Source organism: Oncorhynchus masou, chromosome 21 (genome assembly GCF_036934945.1).
Source record: "Oncorhynchus masou masou isolate Uvic2021 chromosome 21, UVic_Omas_1.1, whole genome shotgun sequence".
NCBI classification, from domain to species: domain Eukaryota; kingdom Metazoa; phylum Chordata; class Actinopteri; order Salmoniformes; family Salmonidae; genus Oncorhynchus; species Oncorhynchus masou.
This window is the reverse complement of record NC_088232.1, coordinates 24,673,655-24,699,227: the sequence shown is the minus strand read 5'-3', so window position 1 is coordinate 24,699,227 and position 25,573 is coordinate 24,673,655. Positions and strand designations below refer to the sequence as shown.

The 25,573-nt window shown below is 42.9% G+C and overlaps 1 protein-coding gene across 2 annotated transcripts in view; it reads right to left on the bottom strand.

The window, feature by feature from the left end:
- The window catches only part of prkd1 (protein kinase D1), a 55,394-nt gene that overhangs the window by 15,524 nt on the left and 14,297 nt on the right, over positions 1 to 25,573 (bottom strand). Inside the window, exons 2-5 of one of the 2 annotated variants that reach the window (XM_064927863.1) lie at positions 8,158 to 8,296; positions 1,423 to 1,554; positions 651 to 814; positions 165 to 201 (exon numbers count right to left, since the gene is read on the bottom strand). In XM_064927863.1, the coding sequence (XP_064783935.1) occupies positions 165 to 201; positions 651 to 814; positions 1,423 to 1,554; positions 8,158 to 8,296 (472 nt within the window). The remainder of the gene's footprint in view (positions 1 to 164; positions 202 to 650; positions 815 to 1,422; positions 1,555 to 8,157; positions 8,297 to 25,573) is intronic. The other variant, XM_064927862.1, reaches the window with a different exon arrangement.

Genomic DNA, 25,573 nt, shown 5'->3' with positions numbered 1-25,573 from the left:
TACAATTATATAATTCAATCCCCTTTCTTTGTCTTCTTTGTCTTATTTGGGCATATGACACTTTAGGGAAAAACAGAGAAAGAGTGCTTCTGGTGAGAATAGGCATATTCACACTGCAGTAGGTGATGGCTGGGTTTAATACAGGAGTAAATGGGGACAGGGTATTGGGGTACCTACCTCCATGCCGGAGTTGACAGATGACTGAGCATGCAGCGAGGAGAGGACAGGGACACACACAGGGAGGAGAGAATTCATAGTTAAACCTAACAGATATTCACACACATGACTGACTGCTGCTTGAGTAAAGAGCTGCTCCTACAGATTTCATCACGAACACAAGCAACAGGCCTTGCAGAATCACATCAAGTCCTTTATAGTAGGAACATGACTCTCATTGTAATCCAACAATTTGTCATTGGGAGGTTGGGAATGCATAGGGCATGTAGTGATCTGTGGTGTGTGTGTGTGTGTGTGTGTGTGTGTGTGTGTGTGTGTGTGTGTGTGTGTGTGTGTGTGTGTGTGTGTGTGTGTGTGTGTGTGTGTGTGTGTGTGTGTGTGTGTGTGTGTGTATCAGATGTCGTGCCCGTGTGAGCTTGGGCATGTGTGAGTGGCTCTTCCTGATGACCCACAGTAACCAGGGGTAAACTCACCAGTAAGGCCTCGTCGGAGGTGAAAGGCGAAGGCTCATTGGACCGTGTGGTGGTCAGGGTGGTCAAGCCGGTCAGAGAGACATTGGACAACCTCCGCTTGCGTATACCACTGCAGTTATTTGGGATTTTAAACGCACAGCGCTTGTGATAGTTCAGACCACAACCTTCGGCGAAAAACAGACGGTTTTCAGAGCAAAGGTGAGTTCACGTGTAAAATGTGGTCATTTTTATACTTGCATCAAACTGGTGAGAGACTGTCTTTATGGAACTAAGTAGGAATCATCTGATGGACCAAGTCATTCATGGATTGTTGAAACTTTGGGAGAGTTTCCTTCATGAGCTGGCCACCATTCCAGTCAGACAGAAGTACTTGCTAACTTTTATACATGCTAGGCTATTGTGTCTGCTTCCATCCACTCCATGCACTACCTATCCAACTCCTTTCCAACTACCACTTCAGCCTGACAGAAGACACATTGTTCTCAAGCAGGGGCTTTGCTGCTCACCATGAACCCCGAGGAGACTTCTTCAGACTAGAGTACACCTGGGTGGCCTGTATCTCATGTACCCTAATTCTCTCTTACAGAGTTCCTTAACAGTGTCAGAGTGGCTGGAACTTAAAGAAATGTGTTCAAATGGGCCCAGGGTTGCATCCCAAATTGTACCCTATTACACGACAAAGTGCACTACTTTTGACCAGAGCTCTGGCACTATATAAGGAATAGGGTGCCATTCGAGATGCAGTCCTTGGCTCCTACTGTACAGTACCTACCTTCACACTTGAGGCCCTGTCTCACCAGGCCCCACAGCATCTCTCCACAGTGGTCACAAAAGGCAGGGGCCCGGTAGGAGTGGACAAACAAGGCATGGGGACGGATTTGGAAGTCCTCCACTGTTGCAGAGGCTAGAACAGATCAACAAAAATAGTCAAGGGTTCAATTTCAACAGTTCCTCACATTCCCCAGATTTAATCAGTACTCAATAGCTGAGTTGTATTCTATGAATATTGACCCATTAGTGAAGTAGTGTAGTGGTACCATGTTTACAATGGATGTAGAATACAAAACAATTATTGGCCGTTGGCTGGTACAGTATTTGTATATTTTGAGGTAAAGGCTTTTTGCTGCAGTTAGAGTTGTGGTTTTTGGCTGATGCTGTTAGGCTGCTTTGGGCAAATGGGATAGAGTGGAGAGCTCAGCATGAGACTGCCTCATCAAACTCACACATCTTCCCACCAACATGCTTGTCTCAGCACGCTGAATACATTCTGATTAGCCATTCTGCTTGGTCAATTAGTTACATTTATTCAAATTATTGTTTTGCCTGTTGTTTAAAAGCAAAACTATGGTTGGACGTTGAACAACCTGTAACTGTCATTGCATATTTCAGAAGATGAGTGTGTGGATGTGAATGTGGTTGCAAGGTAGGCTTAATCTAAATAAATACCTATGTCTAATTAGTGGTTCTGTCACATTCTGACCATCGTTCGTGTGTGTTTTCCTTGTTTTAGTGTTCGTCAGGACGTGAGCTGGGTGGGCATTCTATGTTGTGTGTCTGGTTTGTCTATTTCTATGTTTGGCCTGATATGGTTCTCAATCAGAGGCAGGTGTTAGTCATTGTCTCTGATTGGGAAACATATTTAGGTAGCCTGTTTTGTGTTGGGTTTTGTGGGTGATTGTTCCTGTCTTTGTGTTTGTGGCACCAGATAGGACTGTTTTGGTTTTTCACGTTTCTTGTTTTGTAGATTGTTGTACTTTCATCTTTATTAAAGATGCACAAAACTAACCACGCTGCATTTTGGTCCGCCTCTCTTTCCCCAGAAGAAAACCATTACAGAATCACCCACCAACCAAGGACCAAGCGGCGTGGTAAACAGAGGCAGCAGCAACAGCAGCAGCAGGAGAAGCAACAGCAGCAGCAGCAAAAGCAGCAGCAGGAGAAGCAACAGAGGCAGCAGGAGAAGCAGCAGCAGCAGCAGCAGCAGTGGGAGAGGCTGCACTATTTGGAAGAATGGACTTGGGAGGAGATCCTTGATGGGAAAGGACCCTGGGCAGAGCCAGGGGAATATTGCCGCCCCAAAGCCGAGCTGGAGGCAGCAAAAGCAGAGAGGCGGCATTATGAGGAGCTAGCACGGCAGAGCGGCTGGAAGTCCGAGAGGCACCCCAAAAAATTTCTTGGGGGGAGGCACAGGGAGAGTGTGGCAGAGTCAGGAGCCAGACCTGAGCCAACTCCCCCTGTTAACCGTAAGGAGCCATGGATGTTATCGGAGCTATCGGCGAAGCTGAGGGCTGAGTCAGAGGGTCGAGGAGTTATTGGACAGAATGGAGGAGAGTGAACGGATGGGAGATGAGGAGACACTCGAGGAGGTGTTAATAGAATTGGGGGAGTGTGAAGAGAGAGAGCAGTTGATTTGGTGTAGTATGCAAGGCATTCGCCCTGAGGTGTGTGTCCCCAACCCGATACCACCAGTGCCGGCAGCCCGTTTTGTAGATTGTTGTACTTTCATCTTTATTAAAGATGCACAAAACTAACCACGCTGCATTTTGGTCCGCCTCTCTTTCCCCAGAAGAAAACCTTTAAAACCTTTACAGGTTCTAGTGACATTTCCGCTTGCTGAGTTCTGCTTTTACCGCTCAGTCCAGAGGCGCCAGAGCCCCTCAGTCCAGAGGCGCCAGAGCCCCTCAGTCCAGAGGCGCCAGAGCCCCTCAGTCCAGAGGCGCCAGAGCTTCTCTGTCCAGCGCGGCCGGAGCCTTCCTCCTCTCCGGCGCAGCCAGAGTCTCCCGCCTGTCCGGCGCTGCCAGAGCTCCCGCCCCTCATTCCAGAGGCGCCAGAGCCCCTCATTCCAGAGGCGCCAAAGCTCCTCGGTCTAGCACTGCCAGAGCCTTCCTGTCCAGCGCCGCCTGAGCCACCCATCTGCCCAGCGCCGCCTGAGCCACCCGACTGCCCAGCGCCGCCATTGCCGTCAGTCTGCCCAGCGCCGCCATTGCCGTCAGTCTGCCCAGCGCCGTCATTGCCGTCAGTCTGCCCAGCGCCGCCATTGCCGTCAGTCTGCCCAGCGCCGCCAGTGCCGCCAGTCTGCCCAGCGCCGCCAGTCTGCCCAGTGCCGCCAGTCTGCCCAGCGCCGCCAGTGCTGCCAGACTGCCCAGCGCCACCAGTGCCGCCAGCCTGCCCAGCGCCGCCAGTGCCGCCAGCCTGCCCAGCGCCGCCAGCCTGCCCAGCGCCGCCAGTGCCGCCAGCCTGCTCAGCGCCGCCAGTGCCGCCAGTCTGCCCAGCGCCGCCAGTCTGCCCAGCGCCGCCAGTCTGCCCAGCGCCGCCAGTCTGCCCAGCGCCGCCAGTGCCGCCGGTCTGCCCAGCGCCGCCAGTGCCGCCAGTTAGGAGCCGCTAGTCAGCCAGGAGCCGCTAGTCAGCCAGGAGCCGCCAGTCAGCCAGGAGCCGCCAGTCTGCCAGGATCAGTTAGATCCGCCAGTCAGCCTGGATCTGCCAGTCAGCCAGGATCTGCCAGAACTGCCAGTCAGCCAGGATCTGCCAGAGCCGCCAGTCAGCCAGGATCCGCGAGTCAGCCAGGATCTGCCAGAACTGCCAGTCAGCCAGGATCTGCCAGAACTGCCAGTCAGCCAGGATCTGCCAGAACTGCCAGTCAGCCAGGATCTGCCAGAACTGCCAGTCAGCCAGGATCCGCCAGTCAGCCAGGATCCGCCAGTCAGCCAGGATCCGCCAGTCTGCCAGGATCCGCCAGTCAGCCAGGATCTTCCAGATCCGCCAGTCAGCCAGGATCCGCCATTCAGCAAGGATCCGCCAGTCAGCCAGGATCTGCTGGAACCGCCAGTCAGCCAGGATCTGCCGGAACCGCCAGTCAGCCAGGACCTGCCGGAACCGCCAGTCAGCCAGGATCTGCCGGAACCGCCAGCCAGCCAGGATCTGCTAGATTCATCAACCTGCCTGATCTTCCTCTCAGTCCTGATCTTCCTCTCAGTCCTGATCTTCCTCTCAGTCCTGAGCTACCTCAGTCCCGAGCTGCCCCTCAGTCCGGAGCTGCCCCTCAGTCCAGTGGGGCCTGTTGTTAGGGTTCCTAGGCCAAGGTTAGCGGCGACGGTCGCCACTCAAGGGACGCTAAGGAGGGGGACTAAGACAATTATGGAGTGGGGTCCACGTCCAGCGCCAGAGCCGCCACCGCGGACAGATGCCCACCCAGACCTTCCCCTATAGGTTTAGGTTGTATGTTCGGAGTCCGCATCTTGGGGGGGGGGGATACTGTCACGTTCTGACCATCGTTCGTGTGTGTTTTCCTTGTTTTAGTGTTGGTCAGGACGTGAGCTGGGTGGGCATTCTATGTTGTGTCTGGTTTGTCTATTTCTATGTTTGGCCTGATATGGTTCTCAATCAGAGGCAGGTGTTAGTCATTGTCTCTGATTGGGAACCATATTTAGGTAGCCTGTTTTGTGTTGGGTTTTGTGGGTGATTGTTCCTGTCTTTGTGTTTGTGGCACCAGATAGGACTGTTTTGGTTTTTCACGTTTCTTGTTTTGTAGATTGTTGTACTTTCATCTTTATTAAAGATGCACAAAACTAACCACGCTGCATTTTGGTCCGCCTCTCTTTCCCCAGAAGAAAACCATTACAGGTTCTAGTGACATTTTCGCTTGCTGAGTTCTGCTTTTACCGCTACACAACTTTAAACACTAAAAGAAAGGATGAATATAAAGATACGCTGTGGTGGTAAAGACAGCTCACATGATACACAGTATCTCTGCATTCCAGCACGGCACAGTACTGATCATTTTACTGTTTCACAACGGCAAATGGTGTTAGAGTTTTACATGTCAGTGTACAAACCGGTTCAGTGTACAAATCATTGGATAGAGTTAATGTCGCCTTCTTCCTCACTACCATTTTTCTGTTTACAGATTGGGGTGCACACCCGTTTTGCATCAAGTAGCATCCATCCTGTTCCAGCATAACAAATTGACGTTGTTCACACCCTCATGCTGGTAACAGCAAAAGTGTTCTTGGCATCCTATCCACCTTCACACTCATTAAGTTGCTCCAGAAGTCGAAAAAGATCAAACGAGGAAAGACAAATTGTGAGATCTTTGACAGGAAGACTGGCTGGTGAAAACAACTCTCTGGGATAGTGTAACACACCGTAATGTTCATTTATCAACCATTACCATTTTTCTTTCTGTGAAGGGAATTGATGATTTTATTGATGAGTTCAGTGGAGCACAAGTGTCCTGGCATTTGGCCCCTGTGGTGAGCCTCCTATAGTAGCTGCTCTATGTTAGCACGCCGCTCTCTCCACTCATACATCCTGAGCTTATCAAGAGCCAAGAACAGAACAAGGTTATAACTTGTTTTGATCTTCTATCTCAAATGTGAGTGCTAGCATAAGCTGAGATGAACTGAACAACGAGAGTAGTACAAAATAATACTGCAGACAGACACAGACAGTGTTAGCGGCATCTGTGCAGTAAGACATACCCATGTGAACCTTCACAACATGTGACCTCTTATAATGTAACACAATAGCCACACATTAGAATCCATGCAATTCTCTGTTATGATTCACTTTGCGCAGCCTCTTGATGCTGAAACAGTGACAGAACTAGACAACCATTTACACACCACAGTCAACAGAGGACACATTCTGTTCAGAGCAGCCGCACAGTGGGAATGATCACAATTAATAATCACAGACAGTCTAGTCGTCACTGCTTCTTTCTGACAGTTGTAAGGTTCTTCCTGTGTTACTTTTGCTCTGTGCTCACTGCTCTCTCAGCTGTCAAGTGTGTCATTAAAAAGTGTCATGAGAATGTGTTCATCTGGGCATGTAAATCACTAAATCACCTGAGCCCTCTCTTTCCCAGCAAGGGGTGCAGCCAGGGGGTAGTGGAGGTGTCAATCTACCCAATGTCCCCCCCCCCGTCTCTGTAGCACAGCCACAACTAAATTACCTGCCATACTGTAACACACAGAGGGGGAAGAGAAAGCCTGCCAAGCGTTTGTAAAAACACTTTAGCAGTGTCAAACGCGATACTTCGATCACTTCCTACTCCTGGGCTAGGATAAGCACACCCCTGATTTTTTGCCGGGTGCGGCAGCCAAACAACTGGAGGGGGTGGAGGGGAGCAGAAAACTGCCAAAACAAAGCAGAGCAACATCACTGGTTCAATACGCAAAGATGATTAAAGATTTGTGTGACGACTTACTATTTGGTTATTTTAATACATGCTTTATTACTTCACAAGAGACGGGCATCTGAGATAGAACTTACAGTAATTGGTTAATTTGCATATTGGCATAGTTCCACATTTCCAGATCACGACTTGTGTGTTGGTGTTTCTGATTGGCAGCTAACCCTGTGGTGGTTTTAATATATTATCTGAATGAATGATCTTTTGTAGCTGGCTATATCAGCTAGACACCAACATGCCCTCTAGCTCTGTATTTGTCATGTAGTCAGTTATCCATGTTCTTGTCTGTTGTGATGACTGAGTAAAATTAACCACACAGTATGCTATTAGCTAAGCACAAAGACAATATACACGCTTATGCCATTTAGATACTATGAAATGTAACATTACGTCCTCACTATTATCATTGTGTCGTCTGATTGGTCCATTACGCTGGGTAACATTGTATCTCTCTCCTCCTTTTCAAGCTGCTATTATGGAGATGCTTTGTACTCTGTTCACCATCTGTATGAAGCTTGAACACGTTCTGCATTTAGAACAAAAACAAAAAGGAACCTTCTACTTCCTGCTATTATTCAAAATCAAGGGTTCATAGGAGAGTTCACCCCTCTTCCCTATATCAAATGGTACATTCTAGTGGCTACATAACTAACAGAAAAAAGCTGCTGAAGAGAAGCAGTGAATGCAATAGGCCTATGTTCTATTGCGGCCTATGTTCTATTGCGGCCTATGTTCTATTGCATTAAAACACTGTGTGGAAAAAAAGGTCATATGAATGTATACGACATATGCAAACAGAGATTAGCCTATATGGAAACAGAACACAGGTGAACAGAACTCACCTTCAAACAGGAGCATGTTACATATTCAAACGCGTAGGGCATGAATAGAAACACCTCAATCCAGAGGAAGACATTGTGCCATGTGTGACCTAAGGAGGGCCTGGGTCGTTTTATATCATGGCAGCCGTAACAAAATGTTTTGAAACATTTTGCAACAGAAAACCACAATGAATGTTTCTTATTGGTCACATTTGGGTAGTTCCTCCCCATTTCAGTTTATTTTCTTCCGTTTGATGCCTAATGAACACAGCCCTGTTCTAGTGTGTACTATAGTCTTACCTGATAGCACCACCTCAACCAGGCAGTGTGTCGTGTGTAACATGTAGTGTGTAGTGAGAACTGGTTTTACCTGATAGCACCACCTCAACCAGGTAGTGTGTAGTGTGTAACATGTAGTGTATAGTGAGCACTGGTTTTACCTGATCGCACCACCTCAACCAGGCAGCGTGTAACATGTGGTGAGTACTGGTCTTACCTGATAGCACCACCTCCACCAGGTCTCCCTCTGTGATGTCTGTAGCACATTTCACCAGCTGGAGGATGTTCTCTGAGTCTGGGACATGGCGGAACAGCAGGATCTTATCATACATTCCATAGAAGCCACACTCAGGTAACTGTGTGGGAGAGAGAGAGAAAAAAGAGTAGCTGGCATTGGTTAACATTTGATAGGTTTTCTTGTTTGCTTGACTATAGTTCTGTCCAAAACAGATTCGCTGTTCTATTGCTTGTTGATTAAGTGGAAATAAATTTACAATCATTTCCTTTCAGACAATTTAAAACAATATCTTACTAGTCAAATTAAAGATGTCCTTCTCTGCTTTTTTTTTTCAGGCAACACAAGAAGAAATCTGTCTCCATAGAGACCCTTGGAGGCATCTCACACAGCAGACTAGGGAAGATTAACCTAATAACAGAGGAACAATGATATTGTCTCTATATTCAATTTACAGAGTCCAGGGTTCAACTTTTCACCGATGATGATACAGTACTGATACCCAACTGCCCATCGATAATATAGCTCCAAAGGCTCTTCAGAGATATTTACAAAGCTGTTCATCACAGCCTCCATTCAGTTACAATGTAAGTTACAGTAAAGTTATATGCCTCTTCAAATGGAATTGCATTGGTGCTATGCTGCTGATTAAGGAGCCCCATAATGATGCAGACTGTTAATAGCCCGTATGCTGTCTTATTGTACAGTTGAAGTCGAAAGTTTACATACACTTAGGTTGGAGTCATTAAAACACGTTTTTCAACCACTCCACAAATATTGTTAACAAACTATAGTTTTGGTAAGTTGGTTAGGACATCTACTTTGGGGACGATACAAGTAATTTTTCCAACAATTGTTTAAAGACAGATTATTTCACTTATAATTCACTGTATCACAATTCCAGTGGGTCAGAAGTTTGCATACACTACGTTGACTGTGTCATGGATTTAGGAGCTTCTTTTTTTGTCAATTGGAGGTGTACCTGTGGATGTATTTCAAGGTCTACCTTCAAACTCAGTGCCTCTTTGCTTGACATCATGGGAAAATCCAAAGTTATCATAACAGACCTCAGAAAATAAATTGTAGACTTCCACAAGTATGGTTCATCCTTGGGAGCAATTTCCAAATGCCTGAAGGTACCACGTTCATCTGTACAAACAATAGTATGCAAGTATAAACACCATGGGACCACGCAGCCGTCATACTGCTCAGGAAGGAGACTAGAGAGACTCTGTCTCCTAGAGATGAACAAACTTTGGTGCGAAAAGTGCAAATCAATCCCAGAACAACCGCAAAGGACCTTGTGAAGATGCTGGAGGAAACCGGTACATAAGTATCTATATCCACAGTAAAACAAGTCCTATATCGACATAACTTGAAAGGCCGCCCAGCAAGGAAGAAGCCACTGCACCAAAACCGCCATAAAAAAAGCCAGACTATGGTTTGCAACTGCATATTGGGACAAAGATTGTACCTTTTGGAGAAATGTCCTCTGGTCTGATGAAACAAAAATATAACTGACCCACTGGGAATGTGATGAAAGAAAGAAATACTGAAATAAATCATTCTGTCTACTATTATTCTGATATTTCACATTCTTAAAATAAACTGGTGATCCTAACTGACCAAAAACAGGGAATTTTTACTAGGATAAAATGTCAGGTATTGTGAAAAACTGAGTTGAAATGTATTTGGTTAAGGTGTATGTATACTTCCGACTTCAACTGTACAGTCTTTACCAAGAGGCAGAAGCCTATAGCCTAGACACAGACTTGACAATTGTTATTATCTGGTAAATGTAAGGTAGGTGTTTAACCAAACAGGCAACACAGTCCGTTGCAAAAGAGCCCACATTAACAGATGCAGACTAGGGGCCAATTACTCTATTTTAATGCAGTGAGAACATGTATTGTGTTTCATTAAATTAAAGACCCAGGATACTAGAAAACAGCCTAGAGCAAAGATACAAAACAAACTTATGGTGTATTTAGTGAGGTTAAACATTCAGAATGTTTCAGATAGAAACATCGGATAGAGCAGCACATTCTGTCACGTTGCACCCATGCTATTTAGAAACAGGAGAATGGAAGGAGAATGGTCTGTTTCACCATGTTCTGTTGTAGAACATCATGGATTTTTAACTGTCTGTTTCACTAATCTATCTAAAGTCTGAGGTCAAACTCTGGTGTGCTTTAGGTCAACAAGCACAATGCCAGGGCTGGGAGGTAAAATGTGTTTTGTTATACCAGTATTGATGCATGGACCAGTTTGGATTTATGTTATACATTACATAACAGTATTCCAATGGTTGCTTTGTTAAATGTAATAATTGAAAGATAAAACTCGAACAAGCAGAGCAGGTGCCAAAAGGACCCCAGAAATCTGCACACTGCCCCTTGTGGTGGAATTATGAACTGCCAATAAATACATAAAAAAATACCTGCCAATTATCAGCCTGAAAACGTCACCCTGGCACGTTTAATCAAAAAAGTTAAATGTCACACTAGCTGACTTTATCTCAATACATTGCAGTCAATGGGAAAAGATAAGCATCAATCAAATTAATCTTATGTCAATAAATTCCAGTCAATGGGAAAAGATGAGTGTCACAGGGTTGATGCCTAAGGGAATACATTGCATCAATGGGGGATGATTAGGATCACAACATGATTTTGAGCCGGGATGTGGAAATGAAGCTAGGTTTAGGTATAGGGTTGAGGCCAGGTTTAGGGTTGAGCTGGGAGTTGATATGAAACTAGGGTTAGGGATAGGTTTGAGGCTGGGTTTAGGGTTGAGCTGGGAGTTGATATGAAACTAGGGTTAGGGATAGGGTTGAGGCTAGGTTTAGGGTTGAGCCGGGAGTTGATATGAAACTAGGGTTAGGGATAGGGTTGAGGCCAGGTTTAGGGTTGAGCAGGGAGTTGATATGAAACTAGGGTTAGGGATAGGGTTGAGGCTGGGTTTAGGGTTGAGCTGGGAGTTGATATGAAACTAGGGTTAGGGATAGGGTTGAGGCTGGGTTTAGGGTTGAGCTGGGAGTTGATATGAAACTAGGGTTAGGGATAGGGTTGAGGCTAGGTTTAGGGTTGAGCCGGGAGTTGATATGAAACTAGGGTTAGGGATAAGGTTGAGCCGGGAGTTGATATGAAACTAGGGTTAGGGATAGGGTTGAGGCTAGGTTTAGGGTTGAGCCGGGAGTTGATATGAAACTAGGGTTAGGGATAAGGTTGAGCCGGGAGTTGATATGAAACTAGGGTTAGGGATAGGGTTGAGGCTAGGTTTAGGGTTGAGCCGGTGTAAATCAGTTACGCCTCGCAACACGTCAAACCAATCAAATGCCTTGCTTGGCCGGAGCTCCAAAGGTGATCACCGGATTAGTGACGTAGGAGCAATGGTGCACGAGGAATAAAAATCTGAACAAAACAAGCACTGGTGGCATAACATTTTATAAGGTTTTAAGATGAACTAAAGCGTTAGCAACAGGGGAGAAATGGTCTACAATGCTGGCCATATCAATATTTTTACGAGCTAGTTCTCTCACAATTATAAAGCCAACTAAATGTTAATAAAAACAGCATATTACTGAACTAAAAGATTAGCTGTGTTAGACCAGTCGCTAGCTTATCCAGGGTCAGGGATACATAGAAGCATGTACTGTCTATATATGGAAACAACTGCAATCATTTAGCATGCAACATTGCTAAAATTAATGAACTAAAATAACATTAACCTCAAAGAGTTACCTGTAATACTCTGGCAGCCTAATTGTCAACTCCTTATTTTTATGCTGTACCTAAATTACAAGGGTTGAATTGCCACTGAAACCATTATATGTCAGCAACATCTGGTATATGGTTTGCCTCGTATACATTGTCTACTGGTATCATTTTAAATTGAGAACATTCAGCTCAACATGTTAACAATATGTGAGTTTAGCTATTGTCTGCTTCAGATGACAGATGCCCATGAAGGCCAGTAATACCATCATACTGTAGGCCTATGGCTGTATTGGCGATGCCTGCCATATGATAAGCTGCAAAATGGATTCACATAGCTGATAAACAGAGAGAGTGACAATCAAAACAGATTGGAGATCTTACAAATGTTCATTTACAACACAGGCACAGAGACAGAACCCCTTTCCCTCTTTATTGCAGGACTGTGATATGTGATTGATCAACATCAACACTAGTCACATTTGAATAATAGTTTAACAATTAAAACAAGTTTAAACGCTTCAATTCAAATAATCAACACTTCATTACTTCAAAATGTACAAATAAGCTAACTCATATGTAAAGATTAGACTTCTTAGTCTAAACAACAATAGATCATTGAGTAGTAACTATGCTATTATTATTAAAGCATAATTTCAGGTGAAATGTGGAGCAAGGTTGCCAACCTTGCTTCACTGATCCCTGATTTACTGGGAGAGCAGACTTCTATTCCAGCACAGCAATATCACACTTGATTATCAACTGTCATGACATTGGCCTGGGGGTAGGTTTATGACAGTCATAAATACCTCTGCCCCCCTTTTTCCTCTCTCTACCCTACTGATGTTACATTTGCAAACCCCTTGGTTAACATAGAGATTCTGGGAACATCAGAAGGTGGGGGTAAATGAACTATATTCTGGTAATCCGACCAATTGAACATATGCGGTGGTACTTAATGAATATGATGTTAGTTCGGTTGTCATCTGAGACATTCTCATCAATGATAAGATGACATAAACTCTACAGTGGAAAGTCTACACATTAGAGTTATCGGATTCACATGGAATTGTTGTTCAATTTAAATGTTTGAATATGAAATTATTTGTGATGGGGTGAAATGTGATTTTAGCTTCTAAAATGTGAGATTTGGGTTTTCATAAGGTTAGGGCTCTGCTCAATCAGTGGCCCGCCCCTGTGAAGGGTCTTGGGCTATAAAACTGTTCAAACACGCCCTCCTCTCCCTTCCTATACAAAGCCTTGGCGACAATATAACCTCTTGTTCCGAGGATGTGAGGACGACGGTCCGATGTCAGAATGGTTCAGATAATAACTACAGAACGAAGCCAACATCAGCGTGAGCTTTGGTTGGGAATGGTATGAACTTTGAACTCTTATTCACTACAGAAGTGATACCTCCTAGCCATTGAGTTAGCAACAGCAGCTGCAAACGAGGGTTAGGAAGGAACAGACAGAGTAACCTGTCTATCACACGACAACGTTATTACAACGTATCCAATTGACCACCAGACACATTCTTCAAAGGACAAAGGACTCGGTTTGGCAACACGGCCTTCCATCTACCACCAACATACCGAAGCGCAGCTCAGAGTAAATATTTATTGCATTTTCCTTTTCCAAATGGGCAGTAATTTAGAATGCATAAGATACTGTATTTAAGATAGCACAGCTTCTTCCTTTGTTCCACAAGTCTTCCCGCTCTTTCACTCAAACCCAGACCCTTTTCTTTTGTGTAACAAGCTGTCATATCTGTTCCGCCCGCCAGGGACGTTTTCCTTTATGACGTAATTTGTAATCAAGTTATGATTAATTATGTGTATGTGTAATTCTGTGTGATTAGTTAAAATATTTAGTAAATAAATAATTAAACCCAATTTTGTATTGCTGATTCAACTCGTGAAGATAACCAAGAATTTACAACTTTCAGAGACTGAATTAAGGTGACGATTAATATTGACTGCTATTGATGTAAAATATTACTAGGTCTTTAAGAGTTTATTCGGAAGATAACAGCTCTATAAATATTATTTAGTGGTGCCCCGACTCTCTAGTTAATTACATTTACATGATTAGCTCAATCAGGTAATATTAATTACAGAGAAAGGATTTTATAGAATAGCATGGTCATATCACTTAATCCGGCATAGCCAAAGACATGACATAACTCATTAGAGTTGAATCATGGTTGGCCTGTTCCAATTGTAATATGTTTATACATTGTGTGTGATGTTTAATTGTATTTTTGCATACATTATTTGCTAGCATACACTGCCTTCAGAAAGTATTCGTACCCCTTGACTTATCCCACATTTTGTTGTGTTACAGCTTTAATTAAAAATTGATTAAATCTTTTTCTTCCTCACCCATCTACACACAATACCCTATAATGACAAAGTGAAGACATGTTTTTAGAAATGAAGCAGATTTCTTGAAAATGAAATACAGAAATCTAATTGACATACAGTGGGGCAAAAAAGTATTTAGTCAGCCACCAATTGTGCAAGTTCTCTCACTTAAAAAGATGAGAGAGGCCTGTAATTTTCATCATAGGTACACTTCAACTATGACAGACAAAATGAGAAAATAAAGTCCAGAAAATCACATTGTAGGATTTTTAATAAATGTATTTGCAAATTATGGTGGAAAATAAGTATTTGGTCAATAACAAAAGTTTATCTCAATACTTTGTTATATACCCTTTGTTGGCAATGACAGAGGTCAAACGTTTTCTGTAAGTCTTCACAAGGTTTTCAAACACTGTTGCTGGTATTTTGGCCCATTCCTCCAGATCTCCTCCAGAGCAGTGATGTTTTGGGGCTGTTGCTGGGCAACACGGACTTTCAACTCCTTCCAAAGATTTTCTAGTGGGAGAACTTGAAGAATTGGTGGCTGACTAAATACTTTTTTATCCCACTGTAAGCATTTGCACCCCTAAGTCAATACATTGTAGAAGCACCTTTGGAGGCGATTATAGCTGTGAGTCTTTCTGGGTAAGTCTAAGAGCTTTGCAAACCGCGATTGTACAATATTTGCCCATTATACTTTAAACATTTCTTCAAGCTCTGTCTGTTGATTGTTGATCATTGCTAGACAGCCATTTTCAAGTCTTGCCATAGATTTTCAAGCCGATTTAAGTTGAAACTGTAACTAGGCCACTCAGGAACATTCAATGTCGTCTTCCATCTTTTGTGGAACAGTCAATTCTTAACATAAAGGCTTGAAACTCGTTAAAGAGTGTCCCCGGGAGGACATACAGTACATTGAATTTCAGCTTCCTGCGATTACAGGAAGTGACTTAATTTGGGGTAATAGAGCTGGTTTTGAAGGTTTAAAAAGGTTTAATCTTCACATATTTTACATATGAGTGACCGAGGAACCCGACATATAAAATGTGAAGTCAACCAACCCAAAGCATTTTTGCCCTTGATTGGACACAATGGTCTTACAGTTCTAGAAACTAAGAGCCTTTCTATGAATTATTGAATTAATACTGAAGAGGATTGACTTGAAACTGTCTGTGTCTATCAGCCTGCCTGTCAGCCTGTCTGTGCCTGCCTATCTGTCAACCTGTCTGTGGAAGAGAGGGAGAGATGAGAGGAGGGGGAAGCAGGGAAAAGAGGGATAGAGATTGAGGAGGGAGGAGAGAGAGAACATGGAGAGAGTATCAAGGGGAAGAAAGGGGAAAGAGAGGTGAGAGGGTGAAGGAGGGATGGCTGAGAGAGAGTAGGTAGGGGGAGATGGTGAAGGAGAAATGGGGAGAGAGTAGAGGGAGAGAGAGTGAGAGATGAGAGGAGGTGGAGGGAGGGAGAGAGAAGGGGGGTAGTGAGGGAGGGGGAGAAAGGGGAAAGAGGGGAGAGGGTGAAGGAGGGATGGCTGAGAGAGTAGGGAGGGGAGATGGTGAAGGAGGAATGGGGAGAGAGAGGGAGAGGGAGATAGAAGAGAGGAGGTGGAGGGAGGGAAAGAAGGGGGGAGAGAATGGAGGGAGAAGGGGAATAGTGAGGGAGGGGGTGAGAGAGATGGAAAGGGTGAGGGAGGGGGAGAGTGTAGAGAGGGTGAAATAATGGGGAGAGAGAAGAGAATGAGGGGATAAAGAGGAGGTAGAGAATGAATGACAGACATGAGATAAATTAGAAATACATCGACCCTGTGACACATCTTTTCTCATTGACTGTATTAAGAAAAACGTCAGCTACAAGGGACCATTTACCCTTTTTGCAATAACGTGCCAGGATGACGTTTTCCTATTATATCATGTTGAAAATACATGGTCATATAGGAGAAGAATTACCTTTTGACTAAATTAAGGCATACAAATACAACAAATCAAATGTAGCTCTTTGTGGAAATGATAACAATGTGCAGGAGATTCAGAAATTGATGAAAATGCCCCCACCCCCCCAACTTCTCATATGTAATAGCCTTTATCAGAACAAGAGTAGACTGACGAGTTTCAGAAGCAAGCTCTTTGTTTCTGGCCATTTTGAGCCTGTAGTCAAACCCATCAAATGCTGATGCTCCAGATACTCAACTAGTCTAAAGAAGGCCAGCTTTATTGCCTCTTTAATCAGCACAAGTTTTCAGTTGTGCTAACATAATTGCAAAAGGGTTTTCTAATGATCAATTATCATTATAAAATGATAAACTTGGATTAGCTAACACAACGTGCCATTGGAAAACAGGAGTGATGGTTGCTGATAACGGGCCTCTGTACGCCTATGTAGATATTATTATTATTTTATTTTTAAATGTATCTGCCGTTTCCAGCAACAATAGTCATTTACAACATTAACAATGTCTACACTGTATTTCAGATCAATTTGATGTTATTTAAAAATCGACAAAAAAAAATATGTTTTTCTTTCAAAAACAAGGACATGTCTAAGTGACCCTAAACTTTTGAACGGTAGTGTAAAATTGCCTTCACATATGTCATACAGTCAAACATTCTAAAAAATATGTTGATATGATATTTTGGCCATATCGCCCAGCCCTAACTTGCACTATACATCTAAACACAATGTACGTGGTTACTAAACAATTTTAGGAATAACATCCCCCTTATCAATCCAATGTCAAAGAAAAGAGCAACATATTGACTGACCTGTGTACTATGGTGAGGGAATCACTGCTGTGCATCACCCGCTATTGATCTACTCTGCTGAGCTTGGTTACAACAACATGTAGCCAATCCCACTATTTCACCATCTAGTTAAGCTCACATCACACACACACACACCAGAAAATTGTTGGGGGAGGGAGGGGGTGCAGAAGAAGAAAGAAAGAAATTGCCCGCGCTACAGATGGCTATACCAGTCTGCTAATACGGGACTAGTAAAGGACCAGTGCAATACTTAAAATTAAACAAAACATATATTTTTTTTACTCTGATTTTTCAGGGGGTGCTGTAATACCCCAGCACCCCTACTTTCCGCAGGTATGCGCACACACACACACACACACGCACACACACACACGTTTGACATTGTCATTTTTCGTCTGTTAATCAAATTAGAACTCGTTAGTAACACTGAATTGATTTGTATAATATTAGTATTGTAATAACTCAGAGATAATTCCTGGTTTTACAAAAAGTAGCACCTGAGGATAAGAAAGCAATAAAAACAGTTAGAGGAGGAGAAGACCTCATACATTTTTTACAAATCTATGAGAATGAGCAATGATAATCCCTACCAAATATTGTCTAAGGCAAAAAGAAAGCAAACTTTAAGTGGCATGGAAATGACCATAGTTCCATCAAAGCTGATGTATTGCAGTGCAGGCCTCATGTAGTTTTGCTAGCTTAGCTCTGTAATAGTCTGTCAGCAATGACTCCATCCACTAATAAATGAGACAGTAATTGATCTGTTAAGTCACATGCTCTAAATCCCCATGAGCCTTTGCTCTGCTCCATTCAGTCAATACAGATCACACATGGCGCTGTGTCTGACAGCAAATGAACACTAACACTCAGTAGGTCTAATGGAGTAATTATTGCAGGAGGAAAGGTTGTCAGAGTGTCGTGGTGTTGTGGATCTGTATTTTTGTTGACATTGAGAAGGCTCAGCTCTAATTCCTATTTATTGATTGTAGTTTGTAATCAAAACATGGATGACATATTATTAGTTTGAACTGATTGTACATTTTTTTAAGTAAAACATTCTCACAATTGTACTATAAATCTAATATTAACTGGGTGTATGGAGCATTCCAACTGAATCCTGTGGTGAACGATACACCTTAATAGCGATGCAGTAATATGTTGGTCAAGTTGAAATTCAAACATCTCCAGGAACAGGTATATCACAATGTTCTCTTCCTAGTTAATAGCAGTAGAATTCTGCCCTGTCAGCCTCTAATGAGGTCTGTACAAAAATATATACAGACATAGGCCTAAATGTGGTACTGACTCTTAGGTCACCATGACAGCAGCCCCAATGTAACAGTAGGGTTGTCATGGCAGCAGAACCCAAGGCTTTATTCCTGATTGAACGCTATTCATTTACTTGACACAACGGATGCACATATATCTGCTGAATGTCATTCCCAGCAAAAGAAAAGCAGAGAGACACTGATCCTTGTCATTTACCCCCTATGGGGAAGATGTGCTACTTTAAAAGCACAGGAATTCCACAGGCATTAGTTACTAGTTATATTGCCTCTCTAGGGAGACTGATGAGGCACTTTCAACTAAGATGGCCTTTCAACACTTATTTTCCCGCTATACATGTATATGTTTTTTATGGATAAGTGCGATGTACAAAGAACATCAATTTGAAGGCCATCTTTTCCCTCAAACAATGGGCACAGTCAGTGTCGTAGCTAGCTGATGTTGTGTCATGGATGGTGTAACAAGCAACTGCTTTTAACACTGCTAGAAGCAGCTGTGGCCTGGTCCGTTGGCTGAGGGGAAAATAGCCTCTGAAAGAGCTTCAGCCTGTGTGAATCCCCGATAAAGCTGTAACTGCCGTTCTGTCCTTTCACGCCTACGCTATACATTACAATCTCGTTGTGGTGCCCGTCCTTCCTTCCGTTCTGAAACATCAACCTCTCCTTTGCTTTCGCCCCGATGGCTGCAGCATCCTCGGTGTAAAGCTCCACATTGTCAGTGATTCCTGTTTGAGTGAGCCCATACTATAAGTGTCTCAGTCGAGTTCAAAGTGCAAGTATTCTCATGGCCAGGTACCTTTATTTTAAAATGTAATACGTACGTGCCTGATAAAATTACATGAACAGAGAAACATGTAAAAACATCAGGAGCACCAGCAGCTACAGCTGAACAACAAGTGTCTTAGGGCGTTTTCACATTCGGTACCCTGGTTCGGGTGTCCCGGAGCGATTGTGAGAATTCTACCGAATACATTTTGCTTTCACAAGACCTGAAAATAACCGTTTCAGGGTGTGATTAGCAAGACACACATTCTACATGATGTTATCGAGCTATATTGTTTACAACGGGCAAAAAGGTTCAGCGTGATCAGCGTCACGATACCTGGTACTCTGGTCCTGGATCTTGGACACACTACTCATGCAGGTCCAGGATTAGTTTCAGACAGGGTTTGATTGCATTTCACACATGCTTTATGGCGAGGACCAGGGTACCAAACACTCCAGTAGTAAAACAACGGCATACTTTCAGAGGTGGACTGAGAGAAGAATATTCTGGTCCTTTGTTGCTAGTGGGGATGTGAATTTGTTGTTTTCATAAATTCATCAGCTACATTTAGTGTTGAATGCATGAAGAATTAAAAACTATGAAAGATGAATTCCAAGGCTAACCACGGATTCACAGGAAAATGGTATTATGTTTCTTCACATACATTTTTAAACATCTTATCCACACAAAAAGGTCAACCTTGAAAGTATGTTTTGCTTCAATTAGTGTGTAGCCAGAACAGCGCTGGACAAAAATATTGTGAGATGATGGGACATTCGTTTTTAAATTACACTGCTTGGACCATGCCTAAAGTCACATTGAAATTTTAAAAAGTAGCAGAATTCACAGAGGAAATTCATGCTTAATTTTGATAAAAAAACTAAGTTCAGTAACATTATGTTTTAAGAGTAAACTAATACACTTTGTTAAGAAGAAGTTTTGCTTAATTAATCTGGATTATTCAAACCCTAAATCACCACTTCGCATGAACACTCAAAGCAAACAGAACATTTTACGTAAATAATTAGCAGACAATCTCCATTCAGCCTACTTCTGACCTAGGCCCATATCCATGCAGCCTACTGACCTAGGCCCATATCCATGCAGCCTACTTCTGACCTAGGCCCATATCCATGCAGTCTACTTCTGACCTAAGCCCATATCCATGCAGCCTACTTCTGCTCTAGTCCAATATCCATGCAGCCTACTTCTGCTCTAGGCCCATATCCATGCAGCCTACTTCTGCTCTAGTCTATATCCATGCAGCCTACTTCTGCTCTAGGCCCATATCCATGCAGCCTACTTCTGACCTAGGCCCATATCCATGCAGTCTACTTCTGACTTAAGCCCATATCCATGCAGCCTACTTCTGCTATAGTCCCATATCCATGCAGCCTACTTCTGCTCTAGTCCCATATCCATGCGGCCTACTTCTGCTCTAGTCTATATCCATGCAGCCTACTTCTGCTCTAGTCCAATATCCATGCAGCCTACTTCTGCTCTAGTCTATATCCATGCAGCCTACTTCTGCTCTAGGCCCATATCCATGCAGCCTACTCCTGCTCTAGGCCCATATCCATGCAGCCTACTTCTGCTCTAGGCCCATATCCATGCAGCCTACTTCTGATCTTATTGTAAAACCAAAATTGTGCATTTCTGTCAATGAGCCTCAAGTCTCCAGCCAGGCTATTATCCCTGTGTGGTATGAGCACCGGTTTCTCACGTCTACCACTCCAAACTGTTTCTCACAGTGCATTCTGCAGGCTGTAGCTGGCTGTGGTGTGACAGACAACCACTGGTCAATACTGTTTTAAACGACCATGCTTTTGTTTCTCTGCCTCACTCTGCGCACGCACACACACACACCTACACTTATGTGTATAAGACAGTAGTTTTGGAATTGTTAGTTAGATTACTTGTTGGTTATTACTGCATTGTCGGAACTAGAAGCACAAGCATTTCGCTACACTCGCATTAACATCTGCTAACCATGTGTACGTGACAAATATAATTTGATTTGATTTGATTTGACACACTGACTGGCGGCCATAGAAGAGCTTTTGCTGCAGCTATTGCTATTCTTGTAGCCCTCAGAACGGTATACAGTACAGTACAGAGAAATGCTCACAAAACACAATTGCAAGCCGAAGGTTTTAGTCTAGACTAACCCTACCACAGTTCATATTGCTAACTTACAAAATAATGGATGTGATTTATTGAAATTGTCAGGGATACTGGTGTATTGAATAGAGTTGCAAAATTCCGGTAACCTTCCCAAAGTTCCTAGGTTTTCCAGAATTACCAGTTGGAAGATTCCTGGAATCAGGAGGGAATAAGCAGGAAATCCAGAATCCTCCAACCAGTATTTCTGGAAAACTTGTGGATTTTTGTAAATAATTTTACAACCCTAGAATTGGACGCATGCATTAAAAGAGAATGTCTCATATGAAAGCTAGAAATTATTCTTCTCTTAATGAGCTGGGAAATAATTGGTACCATGGGGTATAATGTGTGGGCGTCCATGGCCAGTAAAGAAAGTAAATAATTGTTTGTGAATACTAATTACTGGAACAAAATCAATTAATTCCTAACTGTTACCATACTGTACTTGCACCTCAGTTTACAGGGAATAACCATGGTATAGAGTGCTCACTCACTTAGCTAAACAAGGACGTATACTGTATACATACGAAACTGATCTTATGCAGTATACTGTACTCATTAACAAGTATTTGAGATATTTAACACCTGAATCTGACATTTACGGCACTCTAATGTACTGTATTCTTGACCAGCTCTCACTCTCACACCTAGAGTCGACAAAGAGAACAGGCTCTTTTTGAATAATTTGACTTGTGCACTATATTTAATTATAGTTTTATTTTAGGACTGTTAAGTTTCTCATCGTTACCTTAATAGCTGTATGTTCACACTTTATTAGAGACTATTTTGCAACTCTTTGAGTACTGCTGGCATGCCCACACCACCCCAGTGCAGTCTCTCAGTAACTCTACTCTACACTGGCTCTGGTAGGCTCTAGTCCACAGTGTGCTAATTAAAAATGGCGGCCACAGAGGGAGGGACGTTTAAGTTCTAACTGTGAAGAAGGTTTGTATAAAAATGTTCTGTACTGGAACCTTTGTATGCGTCGAAAATTGCAACCTATTACCTATATAGTGTACTACTTTTGACCAGGGCTCATAGGGTGTGTCGTGAGCAGTTGCGGTACGTGGGTAAAAATCACTGGGGAAGCTAGAAAAGATAATAGTGTTGAGATAATTGCATTGTTTGCTCTATAAACTGTTTGTTCATATACCTTGTGACCGTGATTTATAGGCCGAGACAAAAAGAAGACACAGTAGCAGAATAAATTCAACCGCAACTCTGTTTTATCACAACACTAGAGAACAACCTCTGTCCAGTAAAGTCCACGAAACATATTGCATGTAACAGTTACAGTTGAAGTTGGAAGTTTACATACACCTTAGCCAAATACATTTCAACTCAGTTTTTCAAAATTTCTGACATTTAAACCTAGTAAAGATTCCCTATTTTAGGTCAGTTAGGATCACCACCTAATTTTAAGAAAGTGAAATGTCAGAATAATAGTAGAGAAAATAGTTGATTTCAGCTTTTATTTCTTTCATCACATTCCCAGTGGGTCAGAAGTTACATCCACTCAATTAGTATTTGGTAGCATTGCCTTTAAATTGTTTAACTTGGGTCAAACGTTTCGGGTAGCCTTCCACAAGCTTCCCACAATAAGTTGGGGAAATTTTGGCCCATTCCTCCTGACAGAGCTGGTGTAACTGAGGCAGGTTTGTAGGTCTCCTTGCTCGCACACGCTTTTTCAGTTCTGCCCACAAATGTTCTATAGGATTGAGGTCAGGGCTTTGTGATGGCCACTCTAATACCTTGACTTTGTTGTCCTTAAGCCATTTTGCCACAACTTTGTAAGTATGCTTGGGGTCTCCATTTGAAAGACCCATTTGCGACCAAGCTTTAACTTCCTGACTGATGTCTTGAGATGTTGCGTCAATATATCCACATCATTTTCCTGCGTCATGATGCCATCTATTTTGTGAAGTGCACCAGTCCCCCCTGCAGCAAAGCATCCCCACAACATGATGCTGCTAACCCGTGCTTCACGGTTGGGATGGTGTTCTTCGGCTTGCAAGCATCCCCCTTTTTCCTCCAAACATAACGATGGTCATTATGGCCAAACAGTTCTATTTTTGTTTCATCAGACCAGAGGACATTTCTCCAAAAGGTACGATCTCTGTCCCCATGTGCAGTTGCAAATCAAAGTCTGGCTTTTTTATGGTGGTTTTGGAACAGTGGCTTCTTCCTTGCTGAGCGGCCTTTCAGGTTATGTTGATATAGGACTAGTTTTACTGTTTTGTACCTGTTTCCTCCAGCATTCCTCTGGGATTGATTTTCAGTTTTCGCAACAAAGTACGTTCATCTCGAGGAGACAGAACGCGTCTCCTTCCTGAAAGGTATGACAGCGGCATGGTCCCATGGTGTTTATGCTTGCACACTATTGTTTGTACAGATGAACGTGGTACCTTCAGGCATTTGGAAATTGCTCCCAAGGATGAACCAGAGGTGTGGAGGTCTACAATTTTTATTCTGAGGTCTTTGCTGATTTCTTTTGATTTTCCCATGATGTCAAGCAAAGAGGCACTGAGTTTGAAGGTAGGCCTTGAAATACATCCACACATACACCTCCAAATAGCCTATCAGAAGCTTCTAAAGCCATGACATAATTTTCTGAAATTTTCTAAGCTGTTTGAAGGCACAGTCAACTTAGTATATGTAAACCTCTGACCCACTGGAATTGTGATACAGTGAATTATAAGTGAAATAATCTGGTCTGTAAACAATTGTTGGAAAAATGACTTGTGTCATGCACAAAATGGATGTCCTAACTGACTTGTCAAAACTATAGTTTGTTAATAAGAAATTTGTGGAGTGGTTTAAACGTTTTAATGACTCCAAGTGTAAGTAAACTTTGACTTTAACTGTACATGACCTACAGCCATGACCTAAAAAGCCTGTTAATGTTTCTGACAATTTAGGAACACTAAAAAACTACTGACTTAAAACCACAAAGAGTTACCGCTAGTCACAAAGAAAACAGGAGCTGCCTGCCCTCATCCAGCACCATTTCAACATCAACATTTCAACTTCAAATCACCTATGCTTAGTCTAATACAATGAAAATATTTCTGCCAGCGACTGGAACGAATTGCAAAAATCGCTGAAGTTGGAGACTTTTATTTCCCTCACCAACTTTAAACATCAACTGTCTGAGCAGCTAACCGATTGCTGCAGCTGTACATAGTCCATCTGTAAATAGCCCACCCAATTTACCTACCTCATCCCCATACTGTTTTTATTTTATTTACTTTTCTGCTCTTTTGCACACCAGTATCTCTACTTGCACATCATCATCGGCTCATTTATCACTCCAGTGTTAATCGGCTTATATGATATGTATTCGCTCCTATGGCCTATTTATTGCCTACCTCCTCATGCCTTTTGCACACACTGTATATAGACTTTCTTTTTTTTCTACTGTGTCATTGACTTGTTTATTGTGTTATTGGCTTGTTTATTGTTTACTCCATGTGTAACTCTGTGTTGTTGTCGGTGTCACACTGCTTATCTTGGCCAGGTCGCAGTTGCAAATGAGAACTTGTTCTCAACTAGCCTACCTGGTTAAATAAAGGTGAAATAAAAAAATAAAAAACTATGAAAAGATACCAAAAACGATTTAGTCCAATCAACGTAAGTTAAATCTGATGTGGCTGTCCATGTTTCTGATTTCTGTGTGTGTGTGTTCGTGTTCGTGCAAGTAGAAAAAACATGTTGACTCACCCTACTTGTAGAGAAACGCCAATGACATCCTCCTCTCTTTCAAGTTGACGAAACGGTCAATCACTCTGTCATACAGTACACACTTTTATGTTTTGTTGTCCTCGGCTACCTGGCTAAAATGCTTGTCACAAGTCCAAATCCCTATCTCCATCCATGGCCAATTTAAGAAAGGGGCAATTTTAGCTAGCCAACTAGCCAATGGAGGACAACAACACAACGAGATGCAAAAATTCAAGTTGTTTCTGTTCAATGACGTATGCTCTCGATGCGATTTGATAGGAGTGGCGCCAAATATAAACGGGCTTCCCTTGACACTTTTTTTTGGTGCACCAGAACCATTCACTGTTGAGCTCACTCAGTTTAGCTCAATGCTGATTGGCGATTATGTTACTTTTTTAATCAAGGGAGACCAGATGCTCACTGGCTTCTCTTGCATTCAATGCTACGGGCGGCAGAAATGTCCCACTCTTTTGAACCAGTCAGCATCAGGTCATCAGGCCTTCAGAGACAGCGGGGCACTGTTTTGCTCGCTCTGATGTTTTCTCCGGTGAGATACTTTGAGCCTCTTGCAAATTGAAAGAAGATTATGAAACACAGAGAGACTAAATAAGTTATTTCATTTTTT